Raw genomic sequence first — 16874 nt, 5'->3', positions numbered from 1 at the left:
CTAGTTAAGAGTAAACATATTTTTAATATTTCTTTAAATATTGAATATTTTCTTATTTGTTTTGATGCATTTATTTAAATAGTTTAAGTTTCTATTTCCAACCGGCATTCCCGCTGAGACAACAGATTGCCCCGAGACGTGCAATCAATTTGTGAATAGATATACAACCTCCTCGCTGCCAATCAAAAAATGGGCGCATAAAACTGTCGCATAACTTGCAAATTTTCCGCTTCACCTGGAATTCCGTGCTCCAAAACAGAAATTTGATCGCTTCTGACAGCAAAACAATACACAGCGGCATTCATCAACGTCAGTGGCTTCCATTTGCGATGTCGTATGCACAGCTTCCTCCTCGCTGGAAGCCTCCTCTTCGTTCCTGGGAACATAATAAATCATCTGCAAATTGATTTCAAAACTTCGACAGCTAACCAAAAAAGAGCTGCCGAAAAATAAAGGCAAATGAAAACTGCAGCAAAGCGGAGAAATTTTATGAGCTGCAGCATATGTTGGGAAAAACACAAATATGATACACTGAGAAAACAGCGTTTTATTTAGTTATAAATATAAGTAAAACGATCAATAAAATACTTGAGAGAACCTAAACAAAAGCTTTTTCGATTTTTTTCATAAACCCAAGCAATTATCTGTAGACTGACAGATAGACAAGAATCAAATTAGTGTCATATCCAGTGAAAAATAAGACTATAAAACATAAATTTATATTTCATATATTTCAAATTTTACTTTTGTTTCTCCGTGGAGGAATTCCCCCTGAAAAACTCCGATTTCTGCATTCTGGCACGCGGCAGCAGCTTTTCCCCAAAGGGTTTTCGCTGGTCCCCGAACTAATATCAAATTGATAGCTTTTAAATTTGATTTCGCGTCTTATCACCGACCGCTTAAGCGAGCAGTTTCGGAGCTGCAGCTTCCAATCGCTACGCAATCCACACCGCCCCCCCCCCCCCCCCCCCTCGATGGTTGGAAAAACAAATGGAGTGTGGCCGGGAGGGGGGGAGCACCCCCTCATGCATTAAAAATGAGGATGGCAGGGCATTTGATGCTGTGCAAGTGCAACGTGGCGTATGCTTGTTGTGTTTTGTTTTGCTCGCTTTGCGTCCGCATTGAAAATACATTGAAAATGCCGGTGCAACACAAGTGTTTCGGCCTTGATACGGATACGGATACGATGCGCTGCGATATACACTCGTATAGGCTATATGCTGGTCATAGAGTCATCCATCCGACCGTCCCATTCAGAATCCATAGGCTTCAGTCACATGCCGGCCAACTAATATCGAGCACTCTTCAGAACGCAGAGCCTCAGGAAAATGTTATCACAGTCTGCATCCGGCACGGAGTCCTCCGCCTCTGCCGAAGTGCAACTCGGCGACTCGGTTCAAATTCCGCTTTTCAGTCTCTGCTCTTCGGCGCTCAGATGCTAGTCGGCATTTGGCGCGTGCAGTTCAGTTCACTCGGTCGAAAATTGCCCGGACTCGCTTAATAGCGGAATATCGTTCTAAAATTAAACATTTCGCGGAGGCACTGAGAGAAAACTATCGCTCGAATCGCTGGTAATTCGGTAATTTTGCATAGCAAAGCGAGAAGAAAATATTGGTTAAAATATTCGAATGTCCAAAACAATAGTGTTGGAAATCAAGTGAATCAATTTGAAAAATCCAGGATAGTATTGAAAAAAAATCAATTTTTTTGAATATTCCCAAAATTAGAAAATAGATTGTTTAAAAAAAAAAATATACTCGTTTTTTAAGAAAAGATTTTATAGACAAACATTTTTAAATTATTTTTCGAATATTTGCTGGAATTTGGCAGTTTATCATTTACTAGCCCTTTAAATTATTATTTTTTTTTAGAAGCAGATAAGACCGTTTAGGATACCGAATGATATCTCTTGGAATTCTCTTTGTGCAGCTGCCTGAGCTTCTGGGCGATATGTGAGCAGCAGTGCCACAGTGTTTAGGGACCACACTTGGTGATAACCGACGACCGGCGGCCCAGTGATAAGCGAGTGGTTCGAACTTCCGCCCCTCGCAGGCGATTGTCGTCTCGAGTCGAGTTGCTTGAACAGTTCTTGGACTAACATCCAGTTGGTGAGAAGTGCGCGAAACTAGACTGCCCTCGAAATGCGAGTTCCGCTGCTCCCGCTGCAGCTGCTCGGCCTGCTGCTCCTCCTCGCCGGCGGAGTGCAGTCCGTCTACTGTCCGGCCGGATGCACCTGCCTGGAGCGAACAGTGCGCTGCATCCGCGCCAAGCTGTCCGCCGTGCCCAAACTGCCCCAGAATACCCAAACGCTGTAAGTACTCCATGAACTTAAGATCCTTACCATACATAATATTTTTAAAAAAAAATAAATAATAAAATAAAAATTGGCTAAAGATTTATAGTGCTCATTGAATTCCAAGCTTAAGTTCAAAACTTTTATATGTTGTCCAATTTTGACTTCTTTTCGTCGAGTGTACATAAATCAACGCGGGAGTTGGCTTGCAAATCCATAAATTAGTTTTTAATGTTTTCTGTGCACGCTGCGAAAAGTTGACGGCGTTAATTTGACGCCCCCCGTTTGTGCTCCTCCTTCCGTGGAATCCCCCTCGCACTCCCATGGGGCCCTCCTGCTCCTGCGGAATCCATGAATCTTCCGCCGAGCTGCGCTATGTTGACTCAATTAAACGGATGTCTAACTGGCGAAAGCTGACTGCGATTTGTATATTTATCACGCTGCCTGTCGCGTATTTGCATGCATGTGCAATATTTCTGACGTTGCATTTATTTTCGAAAATGTCAGCAGTTTTCGCATGAATTTTGGGCACCACAACCCTTTTCCGCATCCCACGCAAATAACTTGGCAAATGTTTGCGGAGCATATGCATATTTATGTAGGCCGTGGCATGTCCCAAGCCGGAGGAGCAACCTCGCATCCCGGGCAGAATGCACCAGCTGCTGCAGCCGGTGGCAAGTTATCAGACAGAAAAACAGTCTCCACTGGAGGACAACAAGATATATCCGGACAGACGGAGCACGGTTTCGTGGTATTTACGGAGAATTCAATTTCCAGCGGGATTGAGCCGCGTTCGATGGCCGGGATTCGGGGATTCGCAGCGGGAAAATGCTGCGAAGGATTTTCACACACGCCCGACAGGTACAAATGGTGGTCCTGGTCCTGGGAATAGGTGAAGCCACTCACTTCACGTGTCAACGAATCGGGAAGCCTTGAACAAATCGATTATATGGCGCTTTCGAAACTATAAAGTGGTCTCAACCGGCGAACATTATTCGCTGATTCGATGTTTTTGAAGCACTTTCGAGTTTAAACTGATACAGTTTAAATCTAAAAAAGAATGCATTCATAGTGAAGGATTTTCCACACTGAATGATGGATAATTCAGCGTTTTTGGGGTGGAAAAAAGGGAATTAAATTGCTTGATTAAATTATATAAGCCGAAAGAAAATGTTCCAGCAAAGAGGTGGATTTTAAAACTGCTGACAGGTGGATAAATAAATGGGTGAAACCAATTACTGCAGCTGTCATCGAATTTGGAGTCCCCAAATAAATGGATTTATTATTTAACTATATCACGGTGGAATGAGGTTTACCCATTTTTGGCCATTTGGAAATTTAAAGACTGCCTACAAATTTAATAATAAATATTTTATTGCATTAAGTAGCGATTGACACAACGAAATAAATAGGTGGTGTTAGATTATGCATTTAAGCCCGCTCGACAGGTGACAAAAGCCTGAAAGGTTGGCTAAAATAAAAATAAAAAATTCCAAAACTGAAATATAATATGCAACTAGAAACTTCTCTGACCGCAGTCGAATTTATAATTGAGTTAACCAACAAAACAATGCCTTTGTATTTAAATATGCCATCGAATCCACATTCATTTGCAATCTCACCAGGAGGATCGCATTCTTTGCCATTTGTTTGGCTCGCCGCACAACAATTTCTCAAATGGGCGAAAGCTGTGGAAAAATGGTAGTGGGAGCCAACAGCATTTGGCAGTACTTAAATTAATCTTCATTTTAAATAAGGTGATGGCTGCATAATTTATCATGCCTCGAGAGCAACAGCATCCGCACACAACAATAGAAAAAAATACGACAAAAATACGAAAAACACTGAAAACACTGAAAGTCTGAAAAAGAGCGCAACTTTTCCGTTGCCATTGCGATTCGCTTTTCATTTATTACGCAGCCGACCCGTTGCACACTTTTAATTAATTTGTTTCATTTATTACTGCATGTGTCTAAAAGTTGCTCTTGTTCTCCACCCCAAACAAGTGCATGTTTGTGCATTTCGCTTTTGTCTGAGGCTGTCGACTCGGATTCCAGCTTTCTTTCCATAATTCTCGAAATGTTTCTCGGCAGTCGAGGAAAAATATGAGCACACATTTTCCCAACCAGAGAGACACTATCATTTTATAGTCCACACATGCCGGCATTTCGGTTCAGTCATCATGAAAATATTCTTGATTTAATTTCCTTAATGGCGAAAATTTTGTTTACAATTTCTGTCGGCAGGTCACTGAAGATAAATGTCGGGCAAACATGAAAGAAATACAAAAAAATCGACCTTAGGTAAAATGGAAATCTATTTCGAGTTAAATTAGACAAAGAATTATAATCAAAAAATATGATATATATTTTTTAAAAATATTCAAATGATATATTAAAGGTTTTGCTGTTTGAATACAAGCATCTATATCTATCTATAGTTAGTTTAATATATTTTAAGATCTTCAAGATCAGCTATAAAAGCTTTCCATTCAAAGATTTCCCAGCAAACTTACAAAAGCATTTTCAGTGAATTCTCTTCTATTTTGCACACTTCAGCTGCCATTCCTCTTCAATTTGATGCTGCTGCATCTCCAGTCCTCTCAAGGCCTAAGCCACATTTCACTTATTTCAAACTGTCCATCCATCAGGCATAAAGTCGCTGCCTTCGCAGCCATTGAAAGTTCTCGCCGAGATGGGGCCATAAAAAATGCTGCAGCAGCTCCACATCCACGAAACATGCCTTTTATATCCTTGACTTGCCTCGAACAAAGGCCCAAACATTTTTTGGCCCGTCCCGTGTGTATTTTAACTGGCAACTAAATGGAAGTCGAAACTGTGTAACATACGGCATCATTCATCTTGCCACGCCCCCGCCTCCAACCGCCCACTCACATGGCAGCTGCTCCTCCCACAGAGCTAAATAAATGCACTTGATTTCATTTCATGATGATGCATTTTTAGCTGACCTTCCATAAAGCACACATCTCGACTTGCTCCGCCATGGAGGCAGTTGCTTTGTCATTATTCCCGGATCGAGCAGCTCGCCCAGTGGAACGCCAGTTGGCCCCCATCCATTCCTGACTCCTAAGCCAGTACTTACTTTTAAGGACCGAGAAAAAATTGCTTTTCAATGGGGCAAAAGTGGTGAGGAAGCAATATATGTGGCAAAAGGTCAAACTAGATAAGATTTAAAACAATTATGCAATTTAAAGCGCAGAATAGTTATTATTAATTAAAAATCTAGAGAGTCTTAAATAATATAATATAATATAATAATATACAAATTTTATCTTTGATTCCCCTTTTCGCTCAGTGTATCCACAGTTGCAAAGACGAGCACATAAATCGCACATGTAGCCAAGACATATGAACTGAATCTGCTCGCCGGCAGCGTCTCTGCCACGCATGCTATCATCTAATAACTTGGCCATTATGCACATATGAAATATATCTCATAATGCCGCACCGACTTGCCTCGCCCCATTGCCCACTTCTTGCTGCCGCCCACTTTGCGGCGGTGTGTCAAAACAAAAGTCGCCGCACGTTGCATGCATGGCATATTAAAAAGTTTGATTAGCGTCCAGTTCGCTGGCTCTGCCACGCCCACCCCCACCACGCCCACTCTCGGACAACATGCCACAAATACAGACACACATATGAGCACGAACATGAGAGTATGAATACAAATACATACACATATGGACAATATTTGGCTTTTTTTGCGAATCAACTATTTGCGAAAACTATTTTGCTAGCAAAAATGTTCCAACTCCCCTGTTGCCCCCGGAAAAGCCCCGATTTTGCCGTCATACTTTCCTGAATTTCTCATCTCGTCGGGCGCATTTATGCGTGAGAAATGCCTTGTATTTTGTAGCTGGTCTCCATATCCTTGTTCCTGTTCCATATCCAGTTGCTGCTGCCATGTTGTTATTAAATATGCATAAATTTCCTTTTTGCACAGGACTTTTGCATTTACATTTGCTGTTTATTTGTCGGTGGGAATATTGAAATTGTTACCAATGGATAGCAGATTCCAGCCAGCACAGAGAACTTGTTTCCGGTGGGCCGCATGGAGTCGGAGTCGGATCTCCGAACTCAGGTGTGGATGAATATCTATTCGGTTGGGCGGTGGAGGTGGCAGTAGGAGGACTCTGTACATAGATCTATCTATCTGGTTATATATACAGGATATGCAGGATACGCAGGCTGGATGCGGATAATTATAACAGCCGGCAAGTTGTCGGTTCAAGTTTCTGACCGATTTGTGAGTACTTCTTCGCTTCGTTTGTGTCGAGTTATGAAGCTTATAGTTTTTTAAATAACTTGCTAATGAGATTTATTATTAATAACCTGAGTGCTTTGGCCATTTCTCAGAAACTCTGTGTTTTTGCAAATTATTTCTGTGCATGTTATGCAGTTCCTAATGAGTTATGGCCAGCTTATTGAGTACTGTATAATTTGAAAGTATATGTTTCATTAAGACCATATTTCGATAAATCAAATTTACTAAATGCTGCTCATTTCCTCTGACCAAATAATAATTAATATTAGGTAAAGATGTTTTTGTGAAACCCTAATGCGGACTATTTAAAATTATTATTCATGATATTTATGGCTTTATGGCTCTCAGCAGCTTTTAATTAAAATGTGTCGTAAACAAACAATATTCTTAGTAATAACAACACATTAGATGTGTGCACAATGCAAAAAAGTAGTACAATGTTAAAGTGATTATAACAAACATAAATAATAATCATTTACATAATTTCTAAAGAATGAAATAAACAGGATTAATTAATACTAATCCGGGGTTTTCTTTTGTTTGGTATTAAATGAAATTTAAATTTAAAAACTAGTTCGTTCAGTAATCACCCCACCTAAGTTCATTTAATTACGCATTTCCGTTGGATTTAATTTCCGTAAGTGGCACTTGCACTTGAAAAACTCATTCTTCTAACATCGCAGTGCCATCAATCAAAGCTTACTGCGTTTGTCTAGTGATAAATCCTCTAAGTGCATTCCGAATCCAATTACCAATCAATCAAAGAGCATCCAATCGTCGCTGTCTCATCCGCATCCTTTTTATGCAGCCTGCCACGCCCCCAAAAAAAGCGTCGCCCCTCTTTGTGAAATATAATATTATTGTTGTTACGGTTTTTGCCCTTGCCGTTCAGTCTGGTTTGACTTTTCAATTGTTGCCATATTTTTGCAGAGCGAAAAAAAGGAAATATGTGGAAATAAAATTAAATTGCGTGTGTGAACAATAAGGATGGAATGCTTACCATGCCGCCACCCAATCAATAATATGATTTGTAATTATGCAAATGAAGCGGTAGACCAGCGAATGGGCCACCACTTGAATGGGCGATGCAGTTTCCATTGATTAAAGCTGAACGCTGCGAAATATTCACTTTTTACATGGCGAACGTCAAAGGGAAATCCCCGAAGGCAAAGTTTTTGCCAATCAAAGCGTATGCATTTTTAATTCACTGTCACAGGCAGAAGTGGAAATGGAGCTGCAAAATCGAGTGGCGTCTCTCGGGTGGGGGATTCCCGATTCGAGATTCGAGATTCGAGATTCCAGGCTCAAGTCTCCAAGGGGTGAGATTACGGATTCCGCCAAGGAATCTGTCTGCCGCCAGTCAGCCAGGCTTCGCTTCACTTTGACATAGAAAAATCTTCTATTGATTTCCCGAAACTCCCCCTCAATTTGCATTTAAAGTTGGACGCTTCCATTTCGCCCACCTCTCGCTCTCGCCCCGCTTTAATGCTACAAAGTGCCACTTGGTTCATTTGCCAGCAGTTCTCCTGCTCCTTCGGATCATGCCACTGGCCCATGCTACTGCCACTGCCCCTGCCACTGCCACGCCCACCAGCTTTGTCATTTCGCATGCTCGTTAGTGCGGAGCAAAGAATGCAAAGTAGCAAGATAGCAAGAGCTGTGTGGAAAATACAGCAGTAGCAGCAGCAGCAGCAACATCATCGCTGCACAAACACATGCCACAATTTATAAGCAAAGTTATTCTGCCACCGAGAAACGGGTGGCCAGGGGGCGGGGCTGTGGCATCTAGCAACATGTCAAAGTGGAGCAATCGGCATGTGCAACGGACACAGAACAGGACACTGAACACGGAAAACAGGCGTGCACTGCGGCAAAAATGGGTAACAAGTTGCGGCTTTCCAAGGCAATATTAAGATGTTCTGGCTGAAAGTTTCCCATCGATTCATGCAAATGTTGCAAAACTACAGAATCATGAAAGTAAATATACTTTATTGTATCCTGCTTTAAAGAAGTCTGCGTTTTGAGGAAGGCGAGCTATTTAATGGCGTCTCTGAAATTCGCATAATAATAATCCCTCTCTTTCGATAAAGGCACAATAGCGCCAGGGATAGATTACAGTGCAGTCCTGCCAACTGGCGGTCAAGCATAAGAAACAAGCAGCATCAGCAGCAGAAGAATTGCAGCCAAAGAGGAGCTGCAGCCCATAAGTATGCTATGGCAACGGAGCGAAGCCCAAAAGCGAAGGAATAAGAGCGCAAATAAAAGCGGTGGACGGCGACTGCTGGATGCGGAGGAGCCCTCCTCCTCAACTGCGCTCCTTGCCAGGTGAGATGCCACCGCCTTGTGGCACGAACTACAGTCAACAGCAGGCGATGGCCAAGCCAAGAAAAAACAAGTCAGCAAGACGAATGTGGCTAAGTGAAATGGGAGATGCTCTTTCGATGAATCAACTAACGATTTAAAAAATCGAACAAGAAACAAGCGAATATAAGAAATCAATTAAGCAAAGAGCTTATCAGTTTATTTTTGACCCTATATCAGTTGGCTGGAAAAGCAGTACCTTCCCAAAAGGGTATTTCCGTGCGTCAAAGAAAAAGGAGCTCGCTCACTGCTCAACCAGGCGGCAAACCAAGTGGGAACGGGGTTCGGGGTCCAAGGAGTCCGAGTCCGAGCCAAGTGGCACACCACGTAACCAGCAGATAGCAGATACAAGATTGCTGGTCCGGGTACGGAACTTGCCCCAGACAGATGCATAATAATGTTAATGTAAGCGCCAGCGACTTTGGGCTGTGGGTAGAGTATGGGTTACCATGGCGTATGCGTAATATGCAAGCAAATATGAAGCCATTCTCGGGCGTGTGAGTTGAAGGCCAAGCCGTAAAGTGAACATGAAATATTTGTAAATTATGTAGTTACTCATCTCAAAATTGGTAAATTAGCTTTAAATTTCGTTAAGAAATTAATAGCTATCCTCTATGCGATTCTCGTTTATTTCTCTTGGACAAAAACCCTTGAAAAATTTTCATAAATTTAGAAATGTTTTGTTTTTTCATTTGCCCGGAATATTTATCAATTTTCATCCAACCCAGCCAAATATATTTATCCCCGGGAAAGCCGAAATAGAATACTGCATCAAGAGGGCTTTGGGTAATATTCGCCTTTTATACGCATATTAAACCGTTTCCACTTGAATGGCGAACTGATTTCATTGCATTTTTATAACGCATATATGTTGCATGGTCGGCGTGTGGGCCAAGTGTGCCTCCTCAAATAAAAACGAAGAGCTGCTCATGCACCCAGCTCCATGCTCGACATATAAATCTGCTGTATAATTGAATTTCACACGTTGCAGGCGAAAAAAAAATAATACCAAAATGGTGCACAGAAAATAAGAAAAAGTGCATAACCAGCGGCAGCGAAAGTTTAAATAAAATTTATTTCAACAAAAATACACACTCGTTGGGCAAATGTGTGTGCAGAGATGGCAGTTGCCTGGAAATGTGAGAATTATATATTGAAGGGCGCCTGGGTTGGGAGCTGGTGCAGCTCCTCCAGGTGGCCACTTTTAACCATGAAGGTGTTTGCCTGGCCAAACTGGAAGCAGCTTAAGCATGCCACAACGAGCAGCCAGGATGATGAGGGCGGGCTCCTGCGATGGAAGCACGAGGACTCCCTTAGACAGCCGGCAATCGCATGTGTGTGGAGTGCACTTGTGAGACATTTACACCTGTAGAAGCGTCGATGGGAGGGGCGGCTCTACGAGGAGCATTCTGAGCTGGGATATGAGCCACGGCTGAAGGAGCTTTTCAGGCACAACACATTAGCAGTCCGACAAAAGTGGAGAGCAATGCTCGAAAAGTATTCGCTCCAGCATACGAGCAGTTCTCACGAACTAAAAATGCAAATTTGTTTTATATTTATCCTTATTGCAAGAGAGGCTAACAGGACTTTAAAAGGGTTATTCTCATGAGTGACAATGAAACGAAGCTCAGAGTAAAAGGCTAACAGAAATAAATTGAGTTATAAAAGTGTCTGAAATTATGCAACCATTTTTTATCACCCACACCACAGATTCTTTTGATTAGTGGCTCTGATAAAATACACCAATCTTGGTGATAGGTTTTCGGTTTCTCTGGAAAAACTTGAGAACGGGTCAGTCAAAAAACGGCGAAGTGAGACAGCAGTTTTAAGTAAGAGAAAATTTGTAGCCCGGGCAGTTCTTTGGCCTTCTACCATTTTGTTTTCCTATGCTCCGAGGGTTTTTCCATCCTTTGCCTCTCCATTTGATTTTCCTCCGCTGTCAGGAGTTTTTCTTTCGGTGGCAGCCCAAAAGTATGCAATGCAAGTTTAGATGCCTCTTGTTCTTGCAGCGTCCTTTTCGCTCTAGAGTGTGAGTGCCAGTGTGTGTGAGTGTGTGTGTGGGACGGAAGTGAATTTTCTGCACGTGGCTTAACTTTTGCTGCCTGCTCTGGCGTGTCATGCAGTCAGCAATCTTTATCCAACCCAACCCAAACCAAACCAAAGCAGATGGAGTGGGCGCCTTTCATTCTTTTCTTGCGGATTTCGCTCAAGGATTGCATTTAACGCAGGAACAGGAAGGAAGGAAATGCCATGTCGACGCTAAAACTGGGTTAGCTTACATAACGACAACATTAACGACAACGTTTTCCTTCCGGGGGGGGGGGGCTCCGTGGGCGGAAAATCGTTGGGATGGCGTTGGCTTCACGCTTCGTCGCTTATTGGACATAATTACTGAATATAACATTTCTGTGGTGGCCCACCAAAATGGGTAGGAAGTCGCATGTGGCACTCGGAAAAATGCCCACCAGGAACTTTGAGAACTTTCCTATTGCATCACAAAACATCTAGCATTTTATTCGAGAATTCTTTCTTTATTGAAAATTCAAATATTTTCATAGCTGCTAAATTATTTATTAAAAATGCAAGGTGTCTAAAAGTATGCAGTGAATATTAAATTAGACTTTTGCATTCAAAAAGTGTGCTTGCACACTTCTAGAGCACCTTCTTGATACTCCTTCCTTGATTTCGCCTAGTGCATATCCTTGCGCCATAGCCACTTGTGCGTAACGGCAGCGCCAGATAAGTGCAACAAAAGCCACGGCGGCGGATGTAGCCAAGCCAGGCCACATATCAATTCCATGTGAGCGGACTAACTGGTGGTCCTGGTGCAGTCCCAGTTCCGGAATGTCCTGCTTGCCGGTGGTCAGTCGGAGTGGTTGGGGATGGGGATGGTGCTTTGGATCCCTTATCGCTTACACTTGGCCAAAGGCTAGTCACCCGCACACAGTTCACTAGTCGCACTGGTTTTTTGTTCGCCTGCCAAATCCTTAAAGTAGCGCAGCTTTGGCCCAAGGATTTGTCGAAGCAAACTTTTGTTCTTTGTCAGTTCGGGGAAACAATGTTAATTGCTTTGCAGTTTACTTTGCGCAATCCGGTTGACTGACTCAACTGATGGACTTTTCGGTACAGGTGAAATCCGCTAAGCCGTAAACTGCGGCTCTCAAGTGCTTGGCTTAATTCGTCGAAAGTCCGCTGTTAGCTTTACTTGAGATTTGGGAAGATTTTTAATTGCCACACTAAGGATTCCAATTACTCTGCAGCTTCCTTAGCCGATGTCATTGCACTTTCCCGTAGCAGGTGAAATTCATTAAGCCCTGATCTACAGCCGCAAACTCTTCGGCCAAAATCTTTTGTTGTTCCATCTGGCCTAACAAAGCGTTTTATGCATGCACACTCCGAGTCAATTACGCAAAGTGCTCTAAGTATCTCAAACAGTCCTAACTGGACACAATTACATTAACAGTTTAGCACACACGTAGCACGGAGATATCGGGGATTTGCGGGGGATAACGGGTTAGATATAGCCATCGTCCGAAGTGAGCGAAATTGGGGGTAAGCAAACAGGACGAAAATTAAATCACAGCCCCAGCTGCAAAGGCTCGAAAATAAGTCCGGGCGAAAAGGAGCAGAGGCAATGAAACTACTACGAGTGCTGCCACTACGGTAACTAACTTTAACCCCGGGATCTTGTAACCCGTAACGCCCATCTCCATTAACCCACACACACACTGGCAGGCTGACTGACAGCTGAACTTTTACGCACACAGATAAACAGTGTCAAGGGTTAACGGCGATGGGCGGACGGGCTGAGCGGGTGGCCTTTGTTTAATAATAATAAAATGTCACTGGGCAAAAATAAACGGTTGAGGAGCCGAGCGGCTGAAGGATTACATTGCCAAGTGCTCCCCACAAGCACACACACACACACACACAGTCAGGAAGTCAGTCAGAGCAATTGTCATGAGTCCTTTGGACTATCGTCACTGGCAAATCACCTGGGCAACCCAATGGCAAACAGGATACTTGCCTGCGAGAATGTGAGTCCTGGCATGCAAGGATGCGACCGCCCCGCCCCGCCGGTGCAGGCACTTTTATTCCTTTGGTTGTTATTGCTGGCCATGTTGCTGCTGCTATTTCTGCTGCTGCTGGCGTGTTTGTAAGCCATGTTATTACAATAATGTGCAATCCGAGTCTGAGATGGAGCACTGAGAGAAATATCTATGAGGAAAATGTATGGCCTGCAAGTGTATTCCTACCATCGTACACTTATTCAGGCACCAGCAATGATTTATACATTTGCATTTGGGCTATCTAAACTATAAGAAACGAAACTATTTGCACCAGAATATGAGCAAATCCTTTAACATATGTACCCTCTGCTGGCGAGTGCGGTCTCTGCGGTGGCTTGCTGTGGCTGCGAGTGTGCGGCAGGCCAAAGTTAAATCATGTTTTTATTGTCACATTTGCCATAAAGGCAGCCGAGGGACCGCCAGACCGTAAAAGGACTTATACTCGCACAGGAGCAGGAGGAGGAGCAGGAGGCGTCATAAGATGCCGCCTAAGCTGCAGGCGCACGTGGGATGGGGAGGCGGGCTGGTGGGCAGGTGGGCAGGTGGGTAAGCCAGACAAATCATAATCAGAGCACAAGGCAACAAGCTCAACAAAGCCGGAATCACCTTAACAACCAGGTGGGCTGCTCTCATCCGGGGTGTTGGCTTGGGGGCGGTGGTAGGTGCTGATGCCACTGATAAGGCAGCGCATAGGTGGCCCTTCCTTTCCTTTCCTTTCTTTCACCTACGGTTATGGCCTTGTTTACGTTGCATACTTTATGGCGCAAAGCCGAGGCAAAGGAAAGCGTGTGTGCAAGCGCGGAAAAAAGCGAAGCATAAGCGTTAACTCTAATGAAAATGCAGTGAACTGGAAAATATACTGACTGCATGATAAAAACTAACTGACGCTGAAAGCTGGCAGAAACCAATTTCAGGGAGAGAAAATGAAACCCTTAATTCATTTAGAACAGCCACAAAGGACCAAAGGCTTTGGAATCAGCAATCAAACGATTTCGAAACAGACGTTAGAGAGGCTAATGAAAATATGATATTTACTAAACTGCATTTAATTGTATTTCTTCATGATGTCTGCCATGGTTTTCACTTAGTGCAATTGCCAAATTCCAGTGGAGTAAAATTTCGCTGTAATAGGGCGCTCGGATTACCCCAAAAACCGCAATCGAGGCAAAATAATCAAACTGAAATCTCAAAACCCTTGGCATTTCGCTCGTACCCCCAGGAAATCCCCACTAATTTACTTGCTGCGGTTTTTCCTTCACTAATTGTGACAACTAATTGAAATCAAATTAGTGAAGCCACTAAACAGCTTAATGCTCGCTGAGCACGAACCAGATTTTCCACCTCGGCGATGGGGAAACTCGGTGGGGAGGGGGGGTGTTGAGTGGTTGTCCAGTGGGTTAACCATAAACCCTACACAATGCTAATTGTTTTCATTCAATTTACTGTCTGCACGCCGCTTTAAAATATCGCTCTTGGCTTAAGTTTTGGCTAACCATAAATTTTCGTCATGGACATCAAAGCGTATACGGAATATGGGTGCGCCAATGCGCGTGTGTGTGCGTGTGGCATGTCCTGTTAGCAAGAATGTGTGTGTGCTGTAGTGTGGGTGAGCAGGCATGCGTGAATAGACAAACATGCCTTTGTCAATAATATGCATTAATTAAGTGCAGACATGTATGCTAGAGGAATCAAACCAAGGATATCCGAGGTGCATCAATGATACCCAATCCCGCGCCACACGACATACGGACGTACGGACATACGTATACGCGGACACACAGCCATACGGACACGCAGGACTCACCATCAACACTGCGCATTGCAAATTTAATTGAAAATATCGAATAATGCGAAAATGCAAATGTCATTATCAAAATTCAGGCCGGCGGAAGTGTCACAAGCGCTGAAAAGAAGTTTCAAGATTCAATTTCCGTTTCCGCACACATGACGTGCATCGCAGCAGGTGGGCATTAGGGCGTGGCTGAAGGGGGCGTGGCAAAGTGGCGGTACGGGCACAACGCCCCACAGCATCCCAGTTATTTATGTCTCCGTTCGGGTCCTTTTTTAGCAGCTCCGTAAATAGTTGCGCAACTGACACGACGCCATCCACGTCTATGACGTGAATCCCCATTTAACCAGAGAGCAACTCCAGCACGCACTTGGTCAGGAGTGGGTTCTGTTCCGGCACACAATCACTGGGAAAAATCGTGGCTCACATTTGAGTACAACTTATTTCAAGGAGAATTCACGTGTAGGATGATTCTTTGCCTTAAAGTCGGGAGAAGGTTGCATACCTACTCCCATTTTTTTCCAGTGCAGCACATTTGGGTAGGCTCGATGAGGCATTGGTCTGGGAATTCCGGCTGTCCGGAGTCCCAGTCCGAAGTCCGGAACCCGGACACGCACTCAGCGTGTGTGCACATTGAAGTGGACCATCGTTTGTCACTCAAGGTGGGAGTGGAAGTGGGTGCGGCAGGGGAAGTGGAAGAAGAGGAGGCGGAGGAGGAGGAGGACACGGGCACAGTGGTGCAAAGTGGAGAGGTGTTGGCTATGCAGAAAGAGACTCGCCAAGTGGCTGGGAATTTTAAAGTACTCTCCGGCTGAGCAAATACGATAGCGGTGTGCGAGTCAAAGGGCAAAGAAGGCCAGTTCCTTGTGGATTCAAATTAGACCGATCCATCTGGCGGCACCACTCGGCTTGACCCACTGTGGTCTGAATCTCAATCCGAATGTGAGTGGCTGTGGTTGTGGTGCAGGCTCTGGATGTGGTGGTATTCCTTGTTGACTGTTGGTGGTGGGGCTAATGGAGTTTGCAAGAAGTGGGCAAAAATGTGGATCAAGCAGCCGCACATGCACAAAGACCCCCACCAATCTCCGTTCCGCATTCTCCGGCGCTCCTTCCTTGCGGGAGAAATGCGAGCAACTTTGCAAATTGTTGCGCCACCCGAATCCCAGCCTGCATATCGCTGGCCCACTTCCTTGGACCCACGGCAGCTGCATGAGGTTGCCAAGTTGGTCCACCATGAAAAATATTTACCACAACTTTGAAGGCACTACAAAAATTCAGAGGATTACATTTCAATTAACTGAAGTGCAGCTTGGCTATGAAAAACTAGTTCCAGACTTAAGCTTATTAACAACGAAAAACAAATATAAATATATTTTTTGAAGAAGACTTTCGAATATTCCTTCAAAATAAAGTTTGTTCTAATAGTCTTTATTGCACGAACGACTTTTAAACAATCTATAATAAAGTAGGGCATAAGTTCTGACTGTAAAGTCGTAAATTTTTTTTCGAGTGCAGCTGTAGAAGCGGGGTTACCACATGGACACCAGTGGGTCGACCGGCCTCGGGCTGTGGCTCTTTCATCAGCCAGAACCATAGTCGTAGCCATAGCCGGAGCATAAGAGCCGGAGCCAAGACCGAAACCGAAACCCGGAGTAGAAAGTGAAGGAGGAGGGGAGCTGCTTTGTTTATGTGGCTCCATTTGGGCATATGCATGACCCACTCAACCACCCATCAGAGGCACCCGCCACCATCCTGTGGTTGCTGCTATTGTAGGGCGGGGGCCTCAAGCTCCACGTGTGAGTGGTTTTAGTGTTGTTCTGGATTCGCGTACCTCTTGCTTGCAGAGCGGAAGGGTATATTCGATTTATTGAAGTGCAGAAATTGAGGACTAATTAGTGATCTGTACTCTACAATCTTTCTAAAATAAAAGGCTTCAAACTTAGATTAAATTATAGATTAAATATAGATTAAATACAAATTTAATATGTGCTGTCCAAATAAAATAAAAATATATCAAATTAATAACAAACATTCCCTGCATACCTAAAAGGTGTGTCACCTGGTCGGGACTACAGGG

The 16874-nt window shown here is 43.8% G+C and overlaps 1 protein-coding gene across 1 annotated transcript in view; it reads left to right on the top strand.

Annotated features, from left to right (window-relative positions):
• Nucleotides 1–1438: 1438 nt before the first annotated feature.
• The window catches only part of LOC6610498 (peroxidasin), a 29568-nt gene continuing 14132 nt past the window's right edge, over nucleotides 1439–16874 (top strand). The window contains exons 1-2 of the mRNA XM_032718104.1: nucleotides 1439–1571; nucleotides 1872–2311. Coding sequence (XP_032573995.1) covers nucleotides 2142–2311 — 170 coding nt within the window. The 5' untranslated portion in view covers nucleotides 1439–1571; nucleotides 1872–2141. The remainder of the gene's footprint in view (nucleotides 1572–1871; nucleotides 2312–16874) is intronic.

The sequence above is a fragment of the Drosophila sechellia genome, chromosome 3L (assembly GCF_004382195.2).
Source record: "Drosophila sechellia strain sech25 chromosome 3L, ASM438219v1, whole genome shotgun sequence".
Lineage (NCBI taxonomy): Eukaryota > Metazoa > Arthropoda > Insecta > Diptera > Drosophilidae > Drosophila > Drosophila sechellia.
The sequence above is the reverse complement of the archived record's forward strand: the minus strand, read 5'-3'. Positions and strand labels throughout refer to the sequence as shown.